At 47.3% G+C, this 11,562-nt stretch overlaps 1 protein-coding gene across 1 annotated transcript in view; it reads left to right on the forward strand.

Moving 5' to 3' along the window:
* The window catches only part of PNPLA1 (patatin like phospholipase domain containing 1), a 56,180-nt gene extending 46,575 nt beyond the window's left edge, over positions 1-9,605 (forward strand). Inside the window, exons 7-10 of the mRNA XM_043450022.1 lie at positions 2,157-2,235; positions 3,363-3,488; positions 7,330-7,435; positions 8,133-9,605. Coding sequence (XP_043305957.1) covers positions 2,157-2,235; positions 3,363-3,488; positions 7,330-7,435; positions 8,133-8,183 — 362 coding nt within the window. The 3' untranslated portion in view covers positions 8,184-9,605. The remainder of the gene's footprint in view (positions 1-2,156; positions 2,236-3,362; positions 3,489-7,329; positions 7,436-8,132) is intronic.
* Positions 9,606-11,562: the final 1,957 nt, after the last annotated feature.

Below are 11,562 nucleotides of genomic sequence, written 5' to 3' on the forward strand. Positions count from 1 at the left end.
CAAAGTACTAGTCCATTATGGATTGTGAATATGATTTTTAGAAATTGGTTCTTCAGTACAGGTAGTCTGAGAAGCACCTCTCTGGGGGCTTCAAAGATGAACTGTTCTCAATTCCTCACTCTCAGGAAATCTCCCTTCCGACAGAGGGAAGGGCATGGATGCTAACTTCAAAAATACAAGAAGAAATTCTTAAGTACTGTGTGAGCAACAAAAACAGTGTTGAGGGTACTTACAGAGAAAAAGATCACCTCTCTCTGGGGGGAAATAAGGAAGGCTTCTCGGAGGTGAGGGGTCACTTGAAAGGGGCAGGATATTGACAACTGTGGTTTGTGGGATCTGATGGAGTAGAAAGAATGTTTCAGATTTTGTTTATTCCAGAGGTCTGGGTGCAGAGAAGGAGGGCACAAGACACATTCAGCATGAAGAGGACACCTGTTTGGCTCTGTAGGTGGTCTGGGTGGGGACCAAGGGAGAGAGGTCCAAGGGATGGAATCAGGCCAGGCTGTAGGGTCTTCATGGTCCATTGGTCGGGCTTTCATAGTTTTTATGATAAACAGCAGCACAGGTTAGCAAGGCTTCCTTCTCTGTGATTCTGCCCCAGGTCACGTGTGACCCCCTCCTTTTTCTGGAGTAAGTTCACTTTGTCCTTTTTTTTTCTTTCTCTCTTTGGGAATAGGTTCATTTTGCCTTTTATTTTGTTTTTGTTTTCTTGTCTTCCTTTCCTTTTTTTTTTTTTTTTGGAATAGGTTCATTTTGATTCTTTTAATCTTGAGACAAAAATACCAGAACATTAAGGGTCAGAAAGTTGTTCAAAGTGTTTCACTTGCTCTCTTATTCCCGGTTAAATGAAATGCATTTATTTTATGTTATCACATCAGTGCTTAAAGCCAGCCATCTTCAGGGGCCTGAACAATCATGGGTCCGGAGTTGGCATTCCTCACTCGTATAGGGGGTTGGCAGAGGGTACAGCTAGCCCGATGGTTTTCCACTACAGACAATATTATCCCCGGGAGACATTTGGCAGTCCCTGGAGACATTTTTGGTTGTCACCTGGTGGGAAACACCTAGTCAGGAGAAGCCAGGGATGCTGCTAAACATCCTACAACGCCCAACCCTTACACCAAAGACTTGCCTGGCCAGTGGTGTCAGCAGTACTCAAGAGGGTCGAGAAGCCCTGCTGGGTCTCAGCAGTGACATCTGAGGCCATCAGGGGGAGTTGGACAGAGTGCTGCCCCCAGAGGTTCATGTTATTTGTTGTTTTGCCATGTTATTGTTGGGGTGGGAATGTTGCAGAAAGTCCTGGGAAAAATCCATAAACAAAGGAACCACAAATAGATCTGGGGAAGTGAGGGACAGCCAGCAGGTCCCCAGATGAAAGGTCTCCAAGTTCCTTAGATAGACGAACATGCTAACTTATTCCATATTATTATTATTTACATGTGTTACATAATTACACCTTAATATTCATGTATTATATATCCCCATACTCATCGGAAACATGTAAAGAGCTTACTTAAGAATAGTGGCCATGGAGGAGGAAATGGCAACCCACTCCAGTATTCTTGCCTAGAGAATCCCACGGACAGAGGAGTCCATGGGGTCGCAAAAAAGAAGAAAAAAAAGAAAAAAAAAAAAGAATAGTGGCCATGATGGGACTTCCCTGGTGGTCCAGTGGTTAAGACGCCATGCTTCCAATGCGTGGGAAGTGGATTTGATCCCTGATCAGGGGAACAAAGATCCCACATGGCCGCAGCATGGCCAAAAAATTTGAAAAGAATACTGGTCATGAAATGATTTGTATTTCCTATTCCAGTAAAGAAGACAAAAAAACATTACAGATAGCAGATGATGGAAGGTTCAGGCCCCTGTGGGGGATTTTCTTGAAAACTTTCCCTAACACAACGGGCTGCTTTTGGGGAGAGAATTGTTGATAATATTACGTCAAGGGTTAGCTTCAGGCCTTCCCGCAGAGGCTGCTGCCCTGGATCTCAATCAAATCCCCAAATATAGTTCTGGTCCCAAATACGAGAATTTAAGAAAAAGAGTTTCTAAACATTCTCACTTTCTTCTTATTGTTATTTCAAAAATGACTAAGTACTCCTCCTCCCCGTCCCCATCTCACTCATGTCTTCTGTATTTTTATTTTTTGGCTGTAGCTCCCTTTGCCTCTTCAAATTCGAAAAGCACCGTGCCTCTGGCTAATGTGAAGGAAAGCACCAGCAAACCTCACGCAGTGTGAGTGTCTCCTTGATTGGGGACAGTTTCTTTCCTTCTGCTGGGGAGGGGGCCCAGCTAAATGATACTTTCCATCTCTTTAGCTGCCTGGGGATCCTCTTCTGGATGTGATTACAGACCACTACCTCCCTTCTTTTTCCAGTGGGGGCACACGGGGACGTGAGTCTATTCCTGCCGACAGCGGCATTCCCAGTCCCTGCTCTGCACACTGGGGCGTGTACCTCCTCTGGATGCGGTGGGGGAATGTGCGCCCTTCCTCATACCTGACTCTCTGGGGGTGTCTCAGGTCAAGAGAGCTGGCAGGCCTGCTGCACCCTAGCCTTGGGTGGGTCCCGCACAGTATAAATGAAGGGGACTCTACCCCAAATCTCCCTTAAACCAAATTATTTTCTAACAGCATAAGAAGGGGGCTTATACTGCTATGTTGCAGATTGTCTCCAGAAAATCTTCTTTCATAATGCACATCAATTGTCTGGGTTGTGTAACATGTGCTCAGTCGTTATCCTTGCAGCTATTACGAGAGGGCCGGGGAAACTTTTTTTTTTAACCTCTCTGGGAATCACAATACCCAGACTCCCTTGCTGACTGAATGCCAGTGGGGTTGGTCGGTGAAGGCACCAGCAGGAGATCAGAGAGTAAATCAGGGTGTTTCTGTTCACCAACCTCATCCCTCCCCTCCTTGGGGTAGCTCTGGCAGTGGCTGAGTTTTCCTATGGCCACAGTCAGAGAAAAGGGCCCAAGGCACTTTTATTTTTTATATTCTCACTTGGTATCATACCCAGGATATTAAAACATACCTGCTTCTCACATTAAGTATAGTTTAAATTATAAAATTTTTGGAAAAAGTTTACATACATAATTTTGTGCTTGGGCATAAATTATGCATTTTGTTCATGTGATAGCTTACTTTATTGCATTGACGTGTAACTGTATAAAAGTTTGAGTTTCATTTGACTAGTGGGTATGATGTTACTTAGATAAACATTCATTGATTACAAAGTAAAATTCACTGGGGAACTCTGATGTTCAGCCAGGGTTGAGAATCATAACATTGGTGTGTCTGTCTACCTTCTGAGCTGGAGTGGAGCCCTGTCATTAACCAACCATCACTCCATCTCTTTGTCCAGGGAGAGCCCTGCTGAAGAGTCCAACTGGGTGAGCAAGGTGTTCAAGAAGAACAAACAAAAGGCAAGCGGCCCCAGAAAAGGCTCCTTAAGACATCCACGGACCAAGACAACAGGCTGCAAAGCGCAGTGAGCATGATCAATGTTTCTAATCCCACAGAAAGGGAGCGGTCTGCAGGAAGATGATAGGGGTAGTGAGGGGGGTCAGTAAGGATCAGGATGAGGATCTGGGCTTCAGAGTTGGATGCACCCAACATAAAATCCCTGCTCAGCCACAGTCTTACCCAGGGAGCGTGCTTAGGACTCTTGGTCTTTCTGAGCCTCTATCTCCTGATCTGTAAAAGAGGGCTAATACCAACTTGTAAGGGTGTTGTGAGGGTTTAACTAGGTCAACTGTGTAACTTGCTTCACAGAGTGCAAGATGTGTAATAGAAGTCAATAATTAGTAGATATTATGGTTATAACTCCTAGAAGTGAACAACTACTTCTTAGCTTCTGAATAGAACTCTACTTAAAGAAGATGGTTCTTTGGGACACTAGTCCACCTGCTAGTCCAGGTGTAACTAGTCCACTAACCCACTAGTCCATCTGCTATCTTCTAGAATAAAGTTGTCCACTAGTCTGCTAGTCCACTAGTCCATCTGCTATCTTCTGGAATAAAGTTGCTATTCCTTGTCCCATGCTAAAGTCACTTTAGTCGTGTCTGACTCTTCGTGATCCTATGGACTCTAGCCTGCCAGACTCCTCTGTCCATGGAATTCTCTAGGCAAGAATACTGGAGTGGGTTGCCATGCCCTTCTCCAGGGGATCTTCCCAAGCCAAGAATCAAACCCATGTCTCTTCTATCTCCTACTTTGGCAGACAGGTTCTTTACCACTAGCACCACCTAGGAAGCCCATTCCTTATCCCAGAGTGGGGAAAAAAGAACAGTTCTTAAAAACCCGACAGGTGGGTGATCATGTGACTCACCATGTAGAGTTCCTAACTGTTGCCAACCTACAGCTAAAAGTCCTGACCAGTGTAGGCCTGCTTCTAATTGCTTTTGACGCTATTAGATTGTTTTGGTTTAATTAGTCAAACTTTATTGAGCACCTACTAAATGCCATGGGGTCACAAAGAGCCAGACACAACTGAGCAACTAAGCCCAGCACAAATGCCAAGTGCTCTTCCAGGTTCTGGGGAAATCAAGGGTGAATTCAGGGACCTCCTTGGTGGTCCAGTGGTTAGGACTCCAAGGTCCCAAAGCAGGGGCCACGCCTTCAGTCCTTGGTCAGGGAAGCTCTGCATGCTGCAGGGCATAGCCAAAAAAAAAAAAAAGATATTGGCTGATACAGCCAATAATGTCTGCCATGGCAGTATAAGGGACTTCTCCGGTGGTCCAGTGGTTAAGACTCTGTGCTCTCAGTGCAGGGGGCACAGGTTCAGTCCCTGGTCAGGGAACTAAGTTCCTGCATGCCTCATGGTGTGGCCGAAGAAAAGCAAGATAAATTCAACTTGATCCCCAACTTTGAAGATTTACCCCAAAGTTTGATTTACATGGGTTTGATCCTTGGGTTGGGAAGATCCCCTGGAGAAGGAAATGGCAACCCACTCCAGTATTCTTGCCTGGGAAATTCCATGGACAGAGGAGCCTGGTGGGTTACAGTCCATGAGACTGCAAAAGAGTTGGATGTGACCGAGCAACTGGGTGCACCGTGAGGGTGCAGAACCCACAGGGCGGTCGCTGGCTTCTGGACCTTATGGTCAGCGCAGCCTGGAATGGGCACTCTGTTCCTTGGTCTCCATCCTCAACACTTCCCTGACCTTTGAGTCTGTCTCTAGGCGCTCAGGGTCAGGTGCGGTCATGAGGATGTAGGAAGGTCTGCCTTGGGTGTGGGGAGCTTCCCTGCAGCTGGGGTGCTCTCTGGGAGCCCGGTTCAGACTTGGCTCTTTGACTCCAGAGCCACACCTCTTCCCGTGCTCAGAAGAGCGGGAACCGTGCACTTCAGCCAGAGCTACCTTGGTTGATAAACTTCTAGGAATCAAGGTGTTGTACAAAGAAGGAGGATGTGATAGAAATAAACAAAACGATTTTCATAAGCTGTGGGAAACCTTGTTGTCAGTGAGTCACACATCCTGTGTGTGGTGTTCCTTTATAGAACAAGTCATGAAACTACTGGGAGGCAATATACCAATTGATCTTAAGCAATTCCTTGCAGATTTATTGCTTTGAATTTCAAAGACAAGGTTAGGGGACAGAGCGGGGGAAATATGTATATGTATATATAAGGCGTAGAAAAGTAGAAGTGATCCAGGAAGAGGAAAGAACTGTTCCGAAACTACAGTCACAAGAGACACTGGCTAGTGGATGTCCCCACATCCACTGGCTCGTCCTGGGGAAACTCCTGGTCTCCTGGCAGAGGAAAGAGTCTAGAATAAAAGCTCAGGATAGATGTTCTATGTATTACTCTGGATGTGTCTGTGTATGTTTTAAATCAAACGTTCAATCTATACTCTGACATGGGTTGTGTTAGTCAGTTATTGCTGCTTTGATAATGCTGTATGTAACAAACAACACTCTCCCCTGCACCGCCCGGGCCAAGATCTCGGTGGAATACAAAACAAACATTTTACTTTTCTCTTTCACAGGTCTGTGAATTGTCTAGGATAGCTCTGCCTAGGCTTACAGCTTGGGGTCAAGTCTGTCCCTGTCCCTTTTATTCAGGACCAGCAGTAATGCCAGATATGCTCTTCTCCTAGAGCATGGCTAGATAGATGTGTCGGCCTGGCTTTCCTCTGCTGGCTTATTTCTCCTCTAGTAAAAGTTCAGTGGTCATCTGACTCAGGATGTGTAACTGGCCTCAAAGTAGAAATACAGATTAAGGAACTGAAATACTGCCTACAGGCTACAGATGGAAAGAAGGAGATCCGTCTTACTGATTGCTACTCACATCCTTCTTTTTTTTTAATGTTTATTTATTTTTGACTGTACTGGGTCTTTGTTGCTGTGTGTGGGCTTTCTCTGCTTGCAGCAAGCGGGGGCAACTCTCTAGTTGCAGTGCACAGGCTTCTCACTGTGGTAGCTTCTCCTGTGGAGCATGGGCTCAAGGCACTCAGAGTTCAGTTGTTGCGGCTCATGGGCTCTAGAGTTTGGGCTCAGTTCTTGAAGTGCACCGACTTTGTTGCTCTGCAGCATGTGGGATCTTCCCAGACCAAGGATCAAGCCTGTGTCCTCTGCACAGGCAAGCAGGTTCTTAACCACAGACCAAATCTGTCAGACTCCCCAAATTTCCACTATTAGAGAACCCTTCCTTTGAGTTGCTATGGAACCTCCCCCTATTCAAAGGTAAATTTATACATTGGAAATCAATTATAACCTAATGAAAAATTTTTAATAGGTGAATTAAGTAATAGCTAAAACTTACACAGTAGTTATTTTATTCCGAGCACTGTGGCACAGACAGGTTAAGTACAAGCCCAAAGTTACACAGTCGGTAGATGGCAGAGCCAGGATCTGAATCCAGAACATCTGTCACCAGGATTTTGATGTTAACCACTAAGTGGTCCAGCCTCCAGGGTAGAAGGAACGCTGGGGTGAGAGTCAGAAGTCACAGGGTGTGGTGTAGCTCCTCCCTGTGGGCAGGAGAGGCCTGGAGATGCACTCGGACACGTGGCAAGGGGTAGGGCAGTCTGGCTTGGGTGCCGTGCTAAAGAGATTGAACTTCATCTGTGTTGCTGGGGAGTCGTGAGAGGATTTAAACAACAGAATGACATAGTCAGATTTGAAACTTATCCAGGGATATCCAGGTCCACATCCCAGCATTTCTCCAAGATGAGTTCTGCAGGTGTCTCCCTGCTATTTCCCGGAGAGGGCAAGTGACTGGCTCAGGGTCACGCAGCAAGTGGAGGAGGGCTTGGAAACCGGATTCCCAGTTTCCCCCCTTTGGTCTCATTTCCCCTCACATGTGCTTCCTTGGCTTCTCACATCCAGGTCTGCCCCCTGCCCACTTGACTTCTCTCTGATCTCCACCTCCGAGACGGTTTGGGTCGCCCGCAGGCCTCATCCCAGCCGGATCCAGGAATACAGCTGCCCTGAGGTGTGGAGCTCCCCAGGGTGTCCCTGGGGGCCAGACACTGCCGGTCCTGTGCCAGGATGCTGCGGTGACCTCTGAGCTCCGTCAGCCCATCTTTCCTTCTGCCCCCACCTGCCTCTTCCTGGTCCCGGTCAAGGCCAACCCTAGCCTGTAGAATGCCTTGTGCACCAAGAATAGAGCACCCTGTCCTTGAGAACTTGACTGCCACCTGCTGGAAAGTTGCCATAACATGCTGATTTTTTTTTGAACAATTGATGACCGACTACTTGAAAACTATATGAAGGACATACAACATAAGTATGTCTGTGAAGTGCCTACCCTTTTGCACTGGCAGTGTATCTTTGTGCAGTGTGCAGTCCACACAACTGTACTCAGCATACTGGAGACCCCTCTACCTCTTCCTGAAAAACCAAATATCAACCAGACTTTTGTAAGTCACAAAATATGGCAAACACGCTTTCACCAACTCCTGCTTTGCAAATGGGATTCTGCTTTTGCAGAAGACCACTTGTATCACAAAGTAAACCCTCGAACTGGCTTTTCATACAAATTGAGATGTCCTATTTCCACATATCAGTGTGGCTATTTGCTCAGGATGCCCAAAGCATATGAAGCTGTGAGCAGTGTTCTCGGTGGACATAAGGGGAGGGAAGTACTAGATTTGGGACTTGCAGATGATGAATTTGTGTCCTTTTTCTAGGAAACTGTGAGCCGAGAGAGAAAACTTGAGCTGAAACGGGAGAGAACCTGACGGCTGTGAGGCTGAACCTTCTCCTCACTGTTCTCAGACACCCTCCTCTCACCCCAGGCCTTGCAAGGACCAGGGTCCCACCAGGCCTGTTGGGGCAGAGAGTCCTGCTTCCTCCAGGCAAGAGCCTCCTTGTCTAAACACCCACCCAGCTTCCCTGGGGTCCTTCCGCTACTCTGCTCTGGACAGACAGATGGACGTCAGTACAGACAGACACTAAGAGTGGGCAGCACAGCCTCCTCCCAGGCAGCTGGGCTCTGAGTCCTCCTCCCAACCCAGCCTGAGTTTGCTTCTTCGAGATCCTCGTCCTCCCCCAGGAGTTCATCCACAGGGCAAAACTGTTGGGGGTCAGGCAGAGCTGAGCCGTGGACACCCTTTCCTGTTTCCTGCGGTGTCAAGAGACCACATCTTCCTCTGCTGTTTGTTTTTTGTTCACACAATACACAAAAGGCTTGACCTGGAACCAGCGGACTCCATCTCGGCCACTCATGGGAATCCCCTGGAGGCGCTGACCTGGCAAGAAGCCTTTACCAGCTTTTACCCCGGGGATTATTGGTGCAACTGGGGGGAGCGGGCGGCCCTGGCCTTCCCCAAGTTGTGCTGTGCTGACAGAGGAAATGGGAGGTCGTGTGTGCCCTCCCCTCCCCTTTCCCCGCCCAGATGAGGGCAGACTCTGTCTGCTGTTCACACCTCAGTGAAAACGGTCCGCAAGAAAGAGGCCTTTAACTTTGATTTTTGCAGCCTGTCCAGGAAAAAAAAAATTAACTCACTGCTTGTGGATAAGTTCTGGCTCCAGCTAGACCCAGTAAGGAAAAACAGGCTGTCCACAGGGCTCAGATGCATGTGCTTAACAAATCCTAAAATGCAAATCCTAGAAGACTAGGTGGAAAACAGCCCTGCACTGTGGCCCCTGAGAAGGACACATGCAAATTTAAGCCCAGGTGGGTGGGAGGCTTTGGCATGGAGGCGGGTGGAACCTACATTGAACAGGACCATGTGAGCAAACAAGAGTCCACACACATCCTCTTCAGACGCATCTCCCTGGAGGAACCTAAGTGTCCCTTTGAGAGGCCTGAGAGGAACCAAAGCTCAGGTGTTCCAGCATCCGCTGCCTTCTCCAGGTCTGCAGCCCAGACCAGTCAAGGGAGGAGCCTGGGGAGTCAGGTGGAGCGGCCCTGCTGCCTTCCGTCCTTTGCCTGAAAAGGTCTTGCTGTTTGCAAGTGACTGTGTGCCCAGAGGCCCTGAGACATGTGAGCCAGGGGAGGGAGGGTTTCAATCTTGCACAACTCAGGAATGCTTATTCCCTGGTGTGAAAAGGAGAACTGAATATAATATTAACTATTGCTATAACTCAAAGCCTGTATTTGAGCCCAGATGCTCTGAGGGAGTTAGAGAATTGTTCTTGCCTGTGTTCCAGGGTGGCCAGAAAAAAAAAAAAAAAAAAGAAAGATACAGGACTCCTTGTTAAATTTTAATTTCAGATAAACAATGAAGAATTACCTCATGTAAGGGTACCCCCAGCATTGCAATTATTTGTTGTCTATCTGAGGTTCAGATTTAACTGGGCCACCCATATTTCTTCCTTGCTAATTTTGGCAGCCCTAATAGTTCCTCTCTTCTTTTTATGTTTTGGGAAAAAAAAAAAAACCAGCAACAGGAATGGGTTGTGTTTTGAAATCAGAAAGTGTCATTGGTGCCAAGGCCAGAACACTTGCTAATTTTCCAAACAAGCATATCTGTGTGATGTCTACAGCGTAGCACCCCTGCAGCCCAGCTAACACCCAAACTCAGCCAGTTCTCTGCTGACCCCCTTACCCCATTATCTCTGGGTTTGTTTTTTGTGGAGTTATTTGGTTTTTTGTTTTGTTTTGTTTTGCCACCCTGCTCGCACAGGATTTTAGTTCCCTGAGCAGAGATTGAACCTGCGCCCTTGGCAGTGAAGTTGGAGTCCTCACCACTGAACTACCAGAGAATTCCCACCATTATCTCTGACCCACCCAGTTAGCCTCCTGACTTGTCAGGACACTAAGGGGTTAGTTAATTATGATGTTCTGTTATCACTTGCCCACCTTTCAAAAGTCTTTCAAAGCAGCAGGGTCTCCCATGCACCTCAGTGCTCTTGAGGCCTCCACGGTGAGTGGAGGGAACCCCGCCCTCAGACCATGTCCCACGGTCCTCTATTCCTCTTGGCACAAAATTGGCACCGCAGCCAGTGAGGGCTGTGAGCGTCCCGAGGGCAGGGGTTGTGTCTTGCGTCTGTGGATTTCAGAGCTGGCATTAGACCTAACACATAGTAAGTGCTCGATAAACATTGGTTGACGGTGGGCGGGCACTACAGCGGCTCTGAGAACAGCGTCCTTGGTGGTTCTGCCTGTAGCCTTCTGGGTGACCTGGAACACTCCCAGCCTCAGCGTCCTCGTCCGTGAGACGATAGTAGTGCTGCTCTCTTCTGCCCTTCTCAGAGCATGAAGGCACACCTTCAAGAGCCGGGGAAAGGAAACTTACTTTTGAAAGAAGACAAGCTATGCATACAAGTTCCCTTTCCTCGGGTTGCTGCTGGAAGAACTCATGTGTTATCTGAGACAGGGGAAAGGAGGCTTTAGACAGCTTTCAATGGAGACCACATTTTCTGGACCAAAAACCAGGCACTGTATTCTGTCCATTTTTATCCTGGTTTGAGTGCCCGAGTTTGGGTACCAGAGTTTAGGAATCATTAAGACAGATGATGCAGCATTAGGACTGGCCCAGATTTTCCTGGACATACAATTCACTGTCACCTTAAGAATCACAGGGTTAAAAAAAAAAAAAAAAGAATCACAGGGTTGTAGAATGGAAGTTGTAGAATGTCTGGAAGGCAAGAGTCTTATCTCTAAGGTCATCAGCCTGAAGGCAGCTGGATTAAAACCCAGGTCACCTGATGCTCAGGCCAGGACACCTTTTTTTTTTTGGTACCACAAGGATGGGACACCTGAATCGCATCTGGACAGGGCCGCCAGGCAGGGAAAAGGAGGCAGCCCCCCACAACCTTGCAGGCTCTGGACTGGCCTAGACATGGCAGGTGGCTCCATCTTGCCTCCATGGTGAATAAGCCAATCCAAGTCAGACTTCTGTGCAAATCAGTTTCTTTATTTGCTCAAATAACACAGTACAAAAATGAGACTCAGATGCCAGCATCGGAAACTCATACCAAATACTTACATAACTTAAAGAACATCATTCCAAATAAGAAACTCTGTACAGAAGGTGCCTGACCCTCTTCTCAAAACTGATTCTGATCTTTCACATTTTAGTGTTATGTTCCTGAACACTGCCTAAAATGAATCCATAAAATAAATAAACCTCCCCCACTTCTTGGGAGCAGCAATAACACTAAATGACTTTC

Source organism: Cervus canadensis, chromosome 28 (genome assembly GCF_019320065.1).
Source record: "Cervus canadensis isolate Bull #8, Minnesota chromosome 28, ASM1932006v1, whole genome shotgun sequence".
NCBI classification, from domain to species: Eukaryota; Metazoa; Chordata; class Mammalia; order Artiodactyla; family Cervidae; genus Cervus; species Cervus canadensis.